The sequence below is a fragment of the Helicoverpa zea genome, chromosome 9 (genome assembly GCF_022581195.2).
Source record: "Helicoverpa zea isolate HzStark_Cry1AcR chromosome 9, ilHelZeax1.1, whole genome shotgun sequence".
NCBI lineage: Eukaryota > Metazoa > Arthropoda > Insecta > Lepidoptera > Noctuidae > Helicoverpa > Helicoverpa zea.
In genome coordinates, this window is record NC_061460.1 from 8,605,940 (window position 1) to 8,623,505 (window position 17,566).

Genomic DNA, 17,566 nt, shown 5'->3' on the forward strand with positions numbered 1-17,566 from the left:
CAACATATTATAAAGATGTGACACTGAAATGTGAAAATCTGAAAGTGTTAGACAGAGGAAATGAACAAAGGAAACTGAATAGACGTAGGCGACGGATTTAACCTGTTACTGGCACGTGTAATGTTATTCCAATCGAGACGACTTTTTTAACCCTTATTGACACCTGAGCATAAGAATAGTTGACCTTTCCCTTCAGAATCGTAAACCATAGCATAATATTGTCCATTTGACGATTAAATAATTAGTCTAAGAACAAAATCGTTATTTTTGTCACTCTAGAATACTGAAAGGAACTGTAAGGACAAGCTAAGGTACTTATGTCTATCCTGCGAGTATAAAACTGGACTCTTCACCTCCTAACAATTTCACTTTGCATATCCTACGAATAGAATAGAATTAAAAAAGCCTTTACTTAACAAACTAAGGGTTACAAAAACCATCACAACACGCCAAGCATTTTCAACAGAAGCTCCTACAATAAAAAGTGTAGCAGTAAAACTAATGAATAGTATCACCTGCCTCGCTCGATAAGGCGCTGCTCTAATTGCAATTAATTAAAAGAAAGCCTTTGTAGCCTCCGTGATGAAAATATAGACTATTCCAGCCTTTTGGCCAAGAATTTCTTTTCCAATGTAAGTACTTACTTTGATAAGAAATGGACTCTGAAGCCAAGTTTATTTAAGACAGTTTATTTTTTCTTTAAATTACTAAATGGAAATTGGATCTATATGAGACCATATATTTTACTGTACTGCGCTTTAGTCTTTAAGATATTACCGTAGTACTTTGGAAATTAAGTTTTGTCTATTGAAAAGTTAGCTTAGTTATAGGTAGTTAGAGATAAATTGGATAAGTTTTATGTATTTTTACCCCGAATTAATAGGTAAGCAATGTTATCACTATTTTTATAGATAGAAAGATTCCATACTCCTGGGGCCCGATTCTCCTAAGTTAATAATGTGAAAATCGAATCGCGATATGATCGCAATAGCAGTTTTAACCATATCGGGCATTCTGCTACTAATAAAAGACCAATCGTGTTCCAACGACATTCGATTGGTTTGCGATTGGTCTGCTATTTTGGTGATTTTGGTCTATACGGTAGTTTGCTCTACAATCATATTGAAATCGTAAATCATTTGCAGACAAAATGAAATCATATTCATTCAATTCAAGCAATAAAATCATTATTGAATGACAGAAAAGGATAAAAACAATGATTTCAAAGAAAAAATAGCGGAATGCCACATACGCTTTAATCGTAATTGAGTCGGGATTGGATCTCAGTCGAATGTGAATCGTATGTTTTTAAGTCTAATAAGGAGAATCGGGGCCCTGTACATTTCTTGCATGTTCTTGGTTCAAAAATAACCAAAACATTACTAGGCAGTGCAGTCACTAGTTTTGAATTCCACAATCCTATTTTATACAAAATTCACTTCGCTGTCAATGCAAAGCTGGTTGAAAAAAGCTGTATCGGCCACAAAAATAAATATAAAGCGGATTAATATCTGCAGTTCGGATATCACGTATATGTAGTTTAGTCTGACTTAAGCCAAATGCGGTTTGCAAAACTTATAGGAACTTATATTATTAGTAATACTGTTTACTTCATATGATATTGTGAAGAAGGATTTTTGAGTGCCATGACACCTGAAAAATAGAAATACGCGGTGGAATTACTCTTTCTTTTAAAGTCGGTTTATGAGATTCTTAGCTTAGATCGAGAACTTGTCAAAGCTTACCAATATACCAATATTGATTTGGTATGTACGTGTATTAAGTCCACAAAGGACCTCTTCTTCTACCCACGAAGAAAATACACAAAACTTTACAATTAAATATGAGTAATTTTACAAATCGATTGCGGTTTTCAACACAACCTGCAATCATGATATTTCAGGTCGGTGATAAAAGTAATTGCTTCATAATTGGACCTATTAATTAAAGGATTTATAACAGTGGGTGGCCAACCAATAAAATGAATCGGCGCAAAATAACAAAATGAACTTACTATTAGGTAGCATTTTCCAGTAAACTATGTGCAATAAAGGTAGGAAAGCTTTTGAATGAAAATAAATTGTTTGATCAAAACTATCATACCTACCAATATATGATGTCCGGCTATCTGATAATCGTCTACAGCTGTTCTCATATAAGGAGATTAGCCAACTGCACATGGCATATTATAGTGCACAAGCATTTGCCCAGACACAACAGCACTCACTATTCCTTCACTCTCATAGCCAGATGGAACGGCAATCCGACACGACCGGAGAGAGATCAGATTCAGATTACCAATGTATACGCGTTTAATTAATGACATATTCTTTAGCAGGTCAGTTCCTCAGAACTCTTTAAATATCTCTCTATATACTGGTAGGCAAAAAACTTTATTACTGACCAAGTCGTTTATAATTTAATGTGCCCCTAGTACTTATTATGGATGAACATTTCAGAGAATCGTGACATTTCACAGTCCCACGTGGCTTGTAAAACATACATAATTTACTTTTACTGTGTTTGCTTTTTATGTCTACAAGTTGGTTCTTGTTTTTGCTAATGGATGGGTGATGTTTTGCCCGTTGTGCAAATGTAAAGACTTTTTTTTTGCATGGACTTTATAAAATGATGATAAGTTTCAAAAATGGATTGAAATACACATTTTCAGAGTTTAAAATAATATAGTTAATAATACATCCTCCTACGATAAACATGTTGGAGGGATTTTGAAAATAAGTGCCTGCAATGCAAAGCCAAAGCTTTAGTCACTTTACAAACGATATCTTCATTAAAAGCACTCATAATTCCCATTGCATATCCACTATAAATTATGTACGTAACTAAAAAGCGTATCTTAATGAAATAGTTAACGAAGAGTAACATTTACCAAATTAGTTTAGTTTTAATTACGTTATGTCAGCATCAGGACTCGGGCCGTTAATTTAGAGCACTGACCTAGAGGGCACCCTCTGACTTAATTCCAGCTTTAGTTATATATACCCATGCATATCATTAGATGAATTATCATATTTAAAATATAAAAGCAAAAACACTTTAGTGCAAATTAATCTGGATGTTCTGCGCATTTTAAATAGCAAAATGTTGACAACCTCTTAAAGAGGGGTTTGCAACCTTTTAGTTTTTTTTTAAGTGTGCGTTTTAAATTGTCTCGGATAGCTTATCATGATAACGTTAGTTAGCTTTTTGAAAAAGCTTTTTATATAAACAATGATCATTTTGTATTCTCCCTGTTGTTTTTATGAAAGATATAACGCAAACACATTTACAATGAAGCTATTGAAAATAATAACTGAGTATCAATTAAATTATACACATTGCATAAAACTATGGTTTTTATGAAAACATTGCAAATATTTTTACAATTAACAGCATATGAAATCATGTGCCAATTAAATATACTGTCAAAGGCGCCATTCCAATTAAAAAAAAGTTGGCAACAGCAAACCTTACAAGCGTATTCATATACATATGACACGTTCTCATTTCATACATTCCTCTCAAAAAACGCCATGATTCAATCTATCGCTTGTATTCCTCTAGCGTTCAAATCTATTTCGGAACAAAGCGAGCAGTGGTTGCGTAAATAAAAAAAATATATGAAGTTTTTGGGTTCCGTATCCGTCCGTCCGTCTGTCACCAGGCTGTATCTCATGAAACATGATAGTTAGAGAGTTGAAATTTTCACAGATGATGTATTTTTGTTGCTGCTATAACACAAATACTGAAAACTAGAATAAAATAAATATTTTGGGGGGCTCCCATACAACAAACGTGATTTTTTTATCCGTTTTATAAATAATGGTACGGAACCCTTCATGCGTGAGTCCGACTCGCACTTGACCGGTTTTTTGTGGAACGAAGTGGCAGCCTGGGTTTCGGAAGATGACAGCGATTAGGAGACGGGAGGTGAGGAAATGAACGATATCTCATTGCGATGAAAGACGCCGAGCGGCGGAAACAGCCGACTATCGACGAACATCGGCTAGTCAGAGTTGCGTACTCGATAATACTTCGCTTCCCTTACTTAAGTGGTGCGCTCGAGATTATATCGATAAGTCTATTTTTAATTTAAGATGGCGTTTATTTTTTATATGCCGCAGTGACTTTTACTGGCTGAGAACAGTGAGGCATTTTATATTTCTAGGTGCTAACCTAGAAATAAATATTGTCTGCGCCATACCTACGCCTAGTGATTTTTAATAGCAACAAGTTACACTTTGATGTGATACTATCAAATAATTATTTTTTGTTTTACGTTCACCCGCAAACTTTTTATATTACTCACTTCTATATTGTACACGGTTGCGTCGCCAGAAAATCTATAATTTCATTTTGTAAAATATCAAGAATTCAGATTATTAAACCTGTATTGCGAAGAAACTGAGGTTTTCATTATTAAACTTCCAAATGTCCACCACTGGACATTAGTTGGCGACCGTGACAGGACGGATTTGCAAAAATTCGGATCGACTACGAAGACAAAGGAATTCTCACTAAAAGGAAATCTACCAAAGATTCATCGTGGAGGACTACAGACGCAAGAACACTATAATAGAAGACAACTAAGCCAGCCAGGTCGGTCAGAAGAACTCGCCGCGCCCAGCCTTAGCTTCTACTCCGTCGAGGTTCACCGTCAGCCTGCCACGTCAGTCCGAGAATTTCGTCAACATCTGCGAGCAGCTCGTGTACCTATCAGTACCACAGCCACCAGCGAGGACCAGTGCGGCCAGAAGCAGCCGTCTCGCCTATCAGTTAAGTGCCATTCCTACGATTTACCCTAATACCTGAACCCATTTTTCCTATCGAAAAGGTCGCTGTTTGGTACACTCCACTTGTGTATTTCATTAGTTTAACAAAATATCTAGCAATTTTAAGGCTTATTTCAAGTAAACAATCAGTAAATCTCCTAAAATAGTACAATTAAAATCCATAATTTATTGTCAACTACCTACGTAATCATTTGTAAAATCATAAATTCATTAAAATAACAGTAATTTCATGAAAATAAGTTCATAAATAAATAATACTTGAGTATCTAAACACCTATTAGTAATTACATTCCCGATATTTTCATTCTGCTAGGTAATCTGAAGGCCTAAACTTAGCCACCCTCCCAATAGTGCGTGTCATTATTCTAGTTCACATTATTTCAAATATTTTGGCCGACTATTCCAGGGAATTCGGCGCCGCCCGACGTTGACTACCGCTAGCCGCGTTCGGGTGACGAAGCGTCTGCGCTTCGCCACGCGCCGCGCCGAGCCGCCGCCGCGCTGCTGCCGCGCTGTTACCGCGCTGCTGCCGCGTGGCTGCGTTCGGGCCCCAGGTGTCGCCGAGGGAGTATCAGATAAGAGTTGAACATATAACTTTATTCCTTCATTTTGCATTAGTGTGTTACTGTTTAGATTACTCAATCACCTATAATACTTTCTTAAGTACTAGTTTGTCGTTTGTTGTTGTTACATACTATTAATTAATAAACAAAATGTCTTTAAGCGAAGATAAAGACAGTAATGCAAAACAATTGAAGGAGCTATTTGCTAAACGTAGCTCGGTCAAAGGTCGTTTAACGAAATTTAAAAGGTATTTAGATGTAGTATGCTCTTTAAAATTATCAAAAACCCAAATTAAAGAGTTAGAAATTAATATTGATAAAATACGAGCTATGTCTAGCAAATTCGATGAACTACAGGCTCAGATTGAGGTTATTAATTGCGATAATATGGACTCTGAGATTGATGAACGTGATGGAATTGAGCAGATCTTCACCTCACATCTGGCAATTGCTGAAGAGCAACTTGACAAGTATAAGACTACTTCTCACTATTCTGATTCGCACAATTCATCACAATGTCATCACGATCAGTCAACTCATTGTCATCATGTTGATTTTAAATTACCACAAATACAAATTGCAAAGTTCGATGGCGCTTATTTCCGCTGGCTTGAGTTCCGAGATACTTATTTGTCGCTTATTCATAACAATGAGCGTATCAAGCCTATTCATAAGTTCCATTATTTGGTATCGTATCTCGAAAATGAAGCTGCGCGAATTATTTCTAATTTAGAGATTTGCGAAACTAATTATGAAACTGCATGGCAGCTTTTGTGCGATCGTTACGATAACAAGCGCCAGCTTATAAATCAACACCTCAATTCATTGTTATATTTTGAATCGACACAGCAACAACACAAACGTGAATCAGACAAATCACTGAGGTTTCTAGTTGACCACGTAACAAAAAACTTGCGAGCATTATCAAGCTTAGCTAAACAAGATGAGCTGCTTGATATGATAATTATCAAAATTCTTATACCTAAGTTAGATAATCGTACTGCTATGAAGTGGGAAGAACACCGTAATAGTTTGTCCGATCTCCCCACTCTAAAGGACTTCAATAAGTTCCTAACTGATCGCGCTGATGTGTTAGCAACTATGTTCCAAAACAAGTCTGACACACCCAAGGCTACACAATCACGCCAAAATAATAATAATAATTCTCGTAGCACTAAGTCGTTTTCATCTACAGTTCAGAACACCGGCTCTGTCACTAAGCAGTGCGTTGTCTGTAAAGGTGACCACTGGATTTACGACTGCCCTACATTCCTAGCGAAGAGTGTTCAAGAACGACGAGACGAAGCATTTAAGTTGCACTTATGCTCCAATTGTTTACGAACTGGACATCGTGCACGTGATTGCAAGTTGGGTCCCTGTCGTGAGTGCAAGCGTAGACACAACTCACTCTTGCATTTACCTAATTCTAACAATGCTAGCACAGGTAATACTAGTACAGTCAGCAGCAATAGCACTAACACAGATCGCGGTTCAAGTGAAATATCAGTTAATAATTCGATTAGTGATAATTTCGTAGAAAATCATATTCTTTTGTCAACAGCCATGGTAAACGTTATCAATCCTCAAACAAACAAGCAATTTCGAGTGCGTGCTTTATTAGACTGTGGAAGTCAGTCCTCATTTATTAGCCAGTCACTCATGAACAAGTTATCATTACAGGTATGTACTATAAATACTATAAACGTTATTGGTATAGGCAACAACTTAGCGGAACATGTAAATAAAAGTTGCATTGCCCGATTAAATTCATTTAGCAACGACTACAGTGTTGTACAATCATTTTATGTGTTGAACCAGTTAACAGGTGCTATTCCTAAACAATCTATAGATATTAGTCAACTTAATATCCCACGAGACATACAGTTAGCTGATCCCAATTTTAATCAGCCTTCGGCAATAGACATCTTGATAGGTGCGGACCTATTTTGGGACCTATTAGGATGTGATCAGCTAGCATTAGGTCATAACATGCCCAAGCTACGTAGCTCAAAGCTAGGTTGGCTAGTCGCCGGCCCTATTTTTCCAAGTTTAAGGAATCGTTCGTTACCAAAGAGTATTCCGTGTCATGTTTCAATCAGTGATAGTGACGAATGCAATAATTCCGATATTAATTCTCAATTAACAAAGTTTTGGGAACTGGAGCAAGTTCCAGATAAGCAATATTTTAGTAAAATTGAGCAGGCTTGTGAAGACCACTTTTATCGTAATACTTACCGTTTAGAATCTGGCAGATTTTGTGTTAGGCTGCCTCTAATTGATAGTCCAGATTGTTTAGGAGATTCTTACGCAATGGCCAAGAAACGATTATTGTATTTAGAAAAACGTTTCCGTAAGAATCCAGAATTAAAGTTACAATATTCAAATTTCATTCAAGAATATTTAGAGCTAGGCCATTTAGAGGAATGTCCGATTATAAATCCCGTTCCATCCTATTATCTTTGCCATCATGCAGTGTTTAAACAAAACAGTGAAACGACAAAGACACGTGTTGTCTTTGATGGATCGGCACGAACTTCCTCAGGTTTCTCTCTGAACGACCTACAGATGGTCGGTCCCAATATTCAAGACTCAATCTTTTCTATTTTGATTCGAGCTCGTCAGTACAAATACATTTTGACAGCCGATATTGAAAAATTCTTTAGGATGGTTGAACTAGATGAAAAGGATCGTAATTTACAATTAATACTTTGGAGAAGTGATGACTCAAATCCTATCAAAACTTTACGTCTAAAAACCGTCACTTATGGTCTCGCAAGTGCTACATATTTAAGCACCAAGTGTTTGTCAGTATTGGCAGAGGATTGCGATGATCAATTTATAGGTAATATTATTAAACACGATCATTATGTCGATGATTTGGTCACTGGATCCAACTGTGAGTCCGAGCTGTTATACATTCAGCGCAAGGTGTCGGACACTCTAAAATCTGCAGGGTTTAAACTACGTAAATTCAGGTCGAATTTACCAAGTATTTTGTCATCATCGGTCATTGATCAAAATGACAAGGTTAGTTTAAGCGGATCCACTAATACTTTAGGATTAAATTGGAATCCTAAAACCGATACTCTTCAAATATCAATTGTAATTCCCAACAAAGGTGAGGTAGTTACCAAGCGATCTATACTGTCTACATCATTCAAGATTTTTGATCCTCTCGGTATTCTCAGTCCATGCGTGATTATACCTAAAATGTTACTTCAGTCCTTATGGCTCAATAAAAAGGCCTGGGATGAACCGGTTAGCTCTGATATTTTGGAATCCTGGAACAAGTTTATTAACAATTTAAGTTTTTTATCAGATCTACAGATCCCGCGATTAACGCTATGCGAAGCTCCTAGTTATATAGAAATACATACCTTTAGTGATGCTTCCCAAGTCGCTTACGGTGCATGTGTGTACCTGCGGTCACACAACTTAGCTGGTGATGTAAAGGTTAACTTACTGTGTGCTAAGTCTAAGGTGGCGCCGTTGAAGCCGACGACAATACCGCGTCTGGAGCTTTGTGCTGCTCTGTTGGCTGCAAAATTGTGCAAGACAGTTACCAGTTCTCTACGATGTGAGGTTGATCGTATCATTTATTGGTGCGATTCTAGCGTTGTCCTCAGCTGGTTGAATGGTAATTCTGCAAAGCTAAAACCATTTGTAGCAAATAGGGTTGCCGAGATTAATGAACTTACCGATAGTTCGTCGTGGCGTTATGTGCCGACTGATCAGAATCCAGCTGACCTGATCTCAAGAGGCGTAAGTCCAGATCAAATTACCAATCTTAATTTGTGGTGGTCAGGTCAAAAATTTCTAATACAGCCTGAATCTGATTGGCCCTATTTAAATAAATTAATAAATGAAACAGACTTACCTGAGATGAAATCCACTTCCGCTGTTGTCCAGGAACCTGTAACAGAAATTCTAAAAATAGATAAATTTTCATCGTTTTTAAAATTAAGACGCATATTTGCGTATGTAAATAGATTTATACATAATATTAGACATAAAAATCCTAAAGATAAATTATTTGGTAAATTTAGTGTTACTGAATTAGAATCATCCTTTACTAGCCTATGTAAAATTGCTCAGCAAACTTCATTTGCTGTAGAGTACAATATTTTGTTAAAAAATAAAAATTTAAGTAGCAAATCATCTTTCTTGTCACTTTCACCCTTTTTGGATGATGACAAGGTGATGAGAGTCGGTGGTAGAATAGAATTATCAAATTATAATTATACTAAAAAACATCCCATACTTTTACACGCCTCTCATCCACTCACCAAATTATATTTCAAACATGAACACTTACGGAACATGCATGCCGGGCCTCAACTGTTGCTGGCCTGTGTAAGAGAAACTGTGTGGCCTATAAACGGTAGGCACTTGGCCCGCCGCACAGTCACTCCACTTCTGACTCTCGTCGTGTACGGACGTGTCGCTCTGCGCTCGCCCGTTTACGACTTTTGTCTTTGTTACGCCCGACGTAACGCTCACCGTAGTCGCTCTGCCGACTACAAATATATCAATCTAAAGCTGCTTTTTTCAAAGCGGCGGACGATTATCCTGTTTCTAAAACGTTTGTGTCAAGTAAATTCAGTTGACCCCTTCTGGGTAAAAGCCACAGTTTCGTGGTTCTCGGTTGAAACCATACGGTGCCAACGAAGCCGAGAGGGTGTTGACCCAATCACACCCGCCGAACCCCTTCAGGGCAAGGCAGTCAATTGGACGGGAGCTCGGATTTCGGCCTTGGGGGATCTCCTAGTCGTGCCTTGCATCTGGTTTGCTTTCACAGCTACACACCTGGTGTCGGTTGGGTATCTCTATACCCTTCGCACTAGACTGGCTAGGGCCCGTTCGCACAATAAGACTGGCGAACGGTTTACAAGCTTAGGGCTCACCAATAGGTACTCACCTCCCTGCCTATACCCGGCAGGGAGGGTTACACATCCCCGGGCCCATCCACCCGGGGAGATAGGAAATAGGTCTTAGGTTTTTTATAATTAGGCCCCCATCTCTTTTAGCTCGGTAGCCCTCTTCCCTCACGGGAAAATGACTACCGAAGTCTATAAATTCTTCTTCGAGGTCCTCCTCAAGGACCAAGACATTGTCGCCAAATATGGCGACATGATCAACAACCTTGATATCAAGGACCCGCGCCTAGCGCGCTATTGTATTATCACCGATAACGGCTCAACAAAGGAGGCCGGCGCAGCTGTGTCGCGCCCCATTGTTGAGCCTATAATCGTCTCTTCGGGGAAAACCGCCGCATTAGCGGAAACGGTAATCCCCAATACAATGGTCGATGCCCAGCTGCACTCGACCATTGTTCCTAATCCCATTGTCTCACAGACAATGGAAATAACTCAGGCGAGTGCACCTGCGTCAAACGTCGACGCCGAATGCATGGACACCTCGTCCTCCCGCTCTGCCTCACCCGTCCCAGAGGATGCTCAACCCTCCGAGCCCTCTGACTCCTCTTCCTCCGACGACGACTTCACCGTCGTACAGGGAGGTAAGAGGAAAAAGAACAAAAACAACGACAAGGCGCGCAAGACCATCGCCCTTGTCGCATCTCCTCTCCCTAGCCCGCCCGCTGTGTCTACAGCATCCCCCGCCCCGTCACCCTCGACCTCGCAGGTCGCTTCCTCCCAAGGTGCCGCTAAGCCCAAAAGCGCACCAAAAAACAAACCTCCGCCGCCTGTATACTTACAGGACAAGGCAAAATGGACCGAAGTGTCCAAGCTGTGTGTTGATCGTAAGATCAACTACAGATCGGCCTCCAATACCGGCAACGGTATAAAAATCGTCCTCCCTACGTCAGACGACTATAGGGAGATAACTAAAGCGCTAAGAGCGAGGAACATTTCGTTCCACACATACTCCCTCCCCGAGGAAAAACCTCTCCGGGTCGTCATTACCCGTATTCCGAAGGAAATCCCTTCGGATGACATTTTAAGTGACCTTAAGTCACAAAACATCCCTGCGACGCAAGTCCATAGGATGCACCGCGCCCGCAGCGGCCACGCCTTCGACATGGTGCTCGTAGTATGCGAGCCGTGTCCTTCTAAAATCCACCCGATTTTTAACATCAAATCGGTATGTAATTTAACCGGCATCTCAATCGAGAAGCCAAATAGATCTGGCATTGTATCCCAATGCCACCGTTGCCAACTGTGGGGTCACTCACAGCGCAACTGTTTCGCCCAGCCTAGGTGCGTGAAATGCCTAGGCCAACACGGCACCTCCGACTGCCCGCGACCCAAGGACCGCACTCTGTGCACCGAGCCTCCGAGCTGTGTACTCTGCGGCGCCTCAGGTCATCCCGCCAACTACCGCGGCTGCCCAAAGGCCCCAAAAACGTCTCCCAAGCTGGCCAAGCGTGCAAACGCCCGCCAGCTAAGGGAAAGCCCATCAGCGAGGCTACCTACCGCTCAACTTCCCGAGCGTCTCAGCCCACAACGGCCCTCCCCATGGAACCCTCTCAACCATCAGAGAGCCTTTCCAACCCCGAGGCCAACTCAGCACCAGCCAACTCCCGCCCCGGTGAATAATCCCACCGCGGCGCCCGCGAGCTTACCTCGCGTCCCTCCCGTCCTTCCCTCCGCGCCCTCCGCGGCTCCTATAGCCGCCAAGCCAGCGCAAGCGCAAGCGATCGCGCCCTCTTCTAGCCCAGTATCAGCGCTCAGTTCTATGAACGTTATACTGAGCACGTTCAGTGTATTCACGAGCGACAGAGCTCAACAACTTTCGAGGAAGATAGTCGCCAGCAATGGCGACCTTATCAAACTCTACTCCGTTATGCAGGAGTATTCAGACGTCGCCCAGGCAGTTCAAAACCTGCCTCACTTTAGGAAATAGAAATGGATAATACATCCAAAATTAAACCCCATTCCCTTAGGCTTGGCTATTATAATGCCAACGGTATTCTCGGCCAACGCGACGAGATTTCCGCCTTCCTACAATCCCATAAGATAGACATTCTTCTCGTACAAGAGACCTTCCTAAAGCCGCGTGTACGCGGCCCTAATATAGCTAACTATAAGTTAATTAGAAATGACAGGATCACACGCCACAAAGGCGGCACGCTTATCTATTATAAAAGATCGCTACATTGTGTAGAGATCACTCCCCCCGACTTAAGCTGCATTGAAGCCTCAATCTGTCGACTAGCCATGTCCCAGCACCAGTCGATCACTCTCGTATCGGCCTACTGCCCTCCCACGTCCTCATCCTTTCAGTCCTACGACCCGATCCTTTTCACGAACGATCTCAGAGCCTTACTAGGCCTGAGCGACTCTGTAATAATAGCAGGCGATCTAAACGCCAAACATCCCGCCTGGAATAGCAACACTACTTCTCCAAGAGGCAGGTTGCTATTCAATCAGTGTGAATCCCTCAACTTCGATGTCATCGCTCCGATGCATCCCACTCACTTTCCTAATATAGTCGACCACCTTCCCGACGTTCTCGATGTAGCGCTCCTCAAGAACGTAAACTTACGTTTACATTCGATCGAGGTACTACACGAGCTCACCTCCGACCACAGACCGGTTCTTGTGGAACTAGCCTCGCGCTCAAGCCCACTCGACCCGGATCGCCCTCCTCCCACCCAGATTGTCACGGACTGGAGAATGCTAAGCGAAAGCTTAAAATCCTCCTCCGCCCAGTTAGAATCAATTCCCGATGAAATCAACTCAGTCGCTGACATGACGGGCGCGATCGGCTCGTTCACCGAGCACGTACAATCCACCGTGGACAAGTGTTCACGTAGAGTTGAAGCGACGAGCTTTCATCGCTTCAAGCTCCCGGATGACGTGCGTGCTCTGGTGACCGAGAAGAACGCGGCTGTCCGTGCCTACAGTACTTTTCCCTGCGACGCTAACAAGTCTCACATGCGTAACTTACAGCGTGCTGTAAAGGAACGCCTTGCTGAGATGCGTCAAACGCGCTGGGACAAGACGCTGAGCGAACTCGAGCCGACTCATCAAGCCTTCTGGCAGCTTCAAAGGAAACTCAAATCCGATGAAGTAGCTTCCACCCCGCCGATCAAACGCCCCGACAATTCCCTCGCCTTCGAGGACCATGAAAAAGCGGAATGTCTGGCCGACAGCCTCGAGGCTCAATGCTCGCCTAGTACCCAACCGGTCGACCCGGCTCACCTACTAAAGGTCGAAGCCGAGGTCGAGCGCAGATCCTCCCTACCACCGCAAGAAGACCCCGACGATCCCTTGCCTCCCGTCACTCCAGACGAAGTGGCAGAGATCATCAAACGTCTCAAACCCCGTAAAGCTCCGGGCCCAGATAGAATAACCAATAAAGTTTTCAAAATCCTACCCGCTTCCCTCGTAATGCTCATGACCGCGATCTTCAATTGCGCCATGACCCATAACTTGTTCCCACAGGCATGGAAAGAGGCAACCGTAATCGGTATTCCCAAACCCGGTAAACCAAAATCAGACCCGTCCAGCTATCGCCCTATCAGTTTACTCAATGTGTTCGGCAAGATCTACGAGATACTTATCTATAAGCGTCTCAAAGATTACGTCGAAGCAAAGAGTCTTATTCCATTAGAACAGTTTGGTTTTCGAACCCATCACTCTTGTGTCCAACAAGTCCACCGCATCGTGGAAGGTGTGAGCCACGGATTCCAACGTGGCCAACTCACCGGTACGATTCTCTTCGATATAGCAAAGGCATTCGACAAAGTCTGGCACAAAGGCTTGATTTACAAGCTTTACCAACTCGGTGTCCCAGACCGTCTCGTCGTCATCTTACGAGACTTTTTGTCGAATCGCACCTTTCGCTATCGCATTGACGGCACTCTTTCTTCGGCCCACCCTATAAAAGCTGGCGTCCCACAAGGCTCGGTACTCTCCCCCATCCTCTTCACGCTATACACTAGCGATATTCCTAAGAACAAGCATGTTCAATTAGCCCTATTCGCCGACGACACGGCAATCTACTGCTCAGGCCGCAGCCCAGCCGCCATAGTGAGACATCTCCAAGCCTATTGCAACACCCTAGGTGTCTGGACTAGGCTATGGAGAATCGAACTCCACCCCGACAAAAGCCAGGCCATACTCTTTTCGAGCCCTCGCCGTAGGCTTCCTCCCGCGCCCCCGTCAGTCACCATGTTTGGTAGGCCGATTCCTTGGAAGGAGCATGCCAAATATCTAGGTGTAATCTTAGACCAGCGCCTCTCATTCGCCGAGCACATACGTAAGGTGCGCTCTAGAGCAGCCTTTGTGTACGGCAGATTGCACTTCTTGCTCAATTCAAAGAGCAAATTATCTCTTAAATGCAAGTTACGCCTCTACGTATCGTGCATACGCCCCGTCATGACGTATGCTTGCCCTGTGTTCGCACAGGCAAGCCATCGCCGCCTTCACAGAATGCAGGCCCTTCAAAACCGTGCTTTACGGAAAATCACAGGAGCTCCCTATTATGTTCGAAATGAGATTCTTCATCTCGACTTAAAAATCCCCACCATCCGCCAGTATATGAAGCGTGCCGCCATACGGTACTTCGAACGCGCTGAGAAACACGATAACTCACTTATCGTGTCAGCCAGTAATTACACTCCCTCCCGCATCAGTAGGATTCGCCGCCCTAGGCATGCCCTTCTAGAACCTGACGATGAGATAACTGTCCTCCAAGAGAGTAGTAAACTCACTAGTACCCTACACAAACACAAACCGCGTTCGTACAAACCTCGCCGCCGAGGTCCGCCGCGACGTCCCGATCTCTGTCCTCCCGACCCTTGCTCATCGAGCCAGCCCGCGAGCTGAGCCAGTAGCTTTAAATTCCCCATTCAATAATAATGATCATATGATCCAGCCTGTCCCTTTGCTGCCTCCCCAGCGACGCCCTAAGCCGAGGTCCGACCCCACAGGGGGTACCCTTAGCGCAGTCGCTTAGTTTATAAGTTGTTTTACGCCCCTGGCTGGAGGCCTTAAAATCTAGGCATCCACAGGGAAAAGTCCGGTTAAGCAGTACACGGCCTCCTAGGCTGAACTGCGAGATGCCATACCAAAAAAAAAAAAAAAAAAAAAAAAAACCGCCGCACAGTACATGCCTGTGTCAGATGTAGACGTATTCAAGGTAAAACATTAACTCCCATGATGGGAAACTTACCTGCACAGCGCATCACACCTGATTTTCCATTTCGTACTGTTGGCGTTGACTTCGCTGGTCCGTTCCTCACGCTAAATAGAAAGGGTCGAGGTGCACGATTAACTAAAACCTATTTATGTTTGTTTGTATGTTTTCGCTATAAATGTGTGCACCTGGAAGCCGTCAGTGATTTGTCCAAAGACGCTTTTATTATGACATTACGCAGATTTATATCGCGACGGGGCAAGCCAGCGGAGATATTTTGCGATAACGGCCGCAACTTTGTTGCAGCTGCTAAGGAAATAGGCAATTTTCTTAAAACCAATCATGAGCCTGTAGTTGATTTTGCTACCAATGAAGGTGTGAAGTTTGTGTTCTCTCCCACGTATGCTCCACATTTCGGCGGCATCTGGGAGGCTGGCGTTAAATCCGCGAAATACCACTTAAAACGCGTTATGGGAAACAATCATTTAACATTTGAGGAGATATGTACTCTTTTCACACAAGTGGAAGCTGTACTCAACAGTAGACCTTTATGCCCACTCTCCCCTTCCCCTAACGATTACCATTTCCTAACTCCCGGTCACTTTCTGATAGGGCGTGCCTTAAATGCATTGCCTGGTCCATCGCTCGAGCACGAGAACCAGAACAACCTTCAACGCTACATGAAGCTTGAACAAATACATCAACATTTTTGGCAGCGCTGGCAAAGGGAATATGTAGCAGAGCTACAGCAGCGCTCAAAATGGCGTACTAAATCAGCATCCCTAAAGGTCGGCGACTTAGTTCTTCTCCATGAGGATAATGTCCCACCACTCAGTTGGCGAATGGGACGAGTCAGCCGCCTGTTCCCGGGGCCCGACGGAGTCACGCGAGTCGCAGATGTGCAAACTACCAGAGGTTGCTTCAGGAGACCTCTCACTCGGATCTGTCCCTTGCCTACATCTTTACCGGATGAAGACTGATGTAGTTGAAAGGAGTCTTTCAACGGGGGGGAAGATGTCTGCGCCATACCTACGCCTAGTGATTTTTAATAGCAACAAGTTACACTTTGATGTGATACTATCAAATAATTATTTTTTGTTTTACGTTCACCCGCAAACTTTTTATATTACTCACTTCTATATTGTACACGGTTGCGTCGCCAGAAAATCTATAATTTCATTTTGTAAAATATCAAGAATTCAGATTATTAAACCTGTATTGCGAAGAAACTGAGGTTTTCATTATTAAACTTCCAAATGTCCACCACTGGACAAATATTAAACGCCTCGTTAGTGCAAGGATAATATGACTTTTCTTAAAAAGTACTTACTTACTTCAATATTTCTATAAAATACTCTTAAGTATTACATAGAAATATTATATTCGAAGTATTTCCTTTTTAATACTAAAACCGTCAATTCATTTGGGATATCACGACCATAATGACAATAGGCATGATGACAGTAATCAAAAATCATTAAAATAATATATTTATTAAATTAAACTTGAAGCTTGGAATATAAAACGCGCATTGTTTTCTTTATTAATAATGTGATTAATATGTATTTTTATAAAATAAAATTACGAAATAAGGCAATCCGCCATGATATCTTGAACACCAATCAGAGCTCGTGACGTCATCTCTGAAAACAACTCGCGCGAAAGCGCGCGAACGTCACATTTCGTTATTGTGAACTTCCACTGCGATCTTTGTTTTTAATTAATTAATTGTTTATAACACGAGTTATGGAGCCCGGATTTATCAAGGCAAACAGCGCTAATTTGCCTAGAATTGATATCATAATGCTGGGAAAGTTTTTGGCATCAAATAAAGATTTTTGTTCAGCTGAATTTAGAAATGTTAAAACTTCCATGTAAGTATACTAGTTTAATTAAAAAACAATGAGAGATGAAACCTAACCTCGAAATAGTTATTTACATTATAAACTATGCTAGAATCTAGAGAACTATGTAATAACTTACATCAAAGTGATCTTCACAAAAATAAAGTTGTACCCTGGGCAATATTGCTTTTGAATCTCGCCTTGCAAGTTTAAGCCACTTGTTTCGTATTTTTTTATTGTGAGGAACGTATACAAATAACTT

The 17,566-nt window shown here is 42.1% G+C and overlaps 2 protein-coding genes across 4 annotated transcripts in view; one reads left to right on the forward strand and one right to left on the reverse strand.

The window, feature by feature from the left end:
- The window catches only part of LOC124633035 (inactive rhomboid protein 1), a 159,938-nt gene that overhangs the window by 56,428 nt on the left and 85,944 nt on the right, over positions 1 to 17,566 (reverse strand). The window lies entirely within an intron of this gene.
- LOC124633036 lies at positions 15,430 to 16,618 on the forward strand. Its single transcript, XM_047168125.1, has one exon. It carries the CDS (start codon positions 15,481 to 15,483, stop codon positions 16,438 to 16,440), a length of 960 nt encoding a protein of 319 aa, XP_047024081.1. The 5' UTR covers positions 15,430 to 15,480; the 3' UTR covers positions 16,441 to 16,618.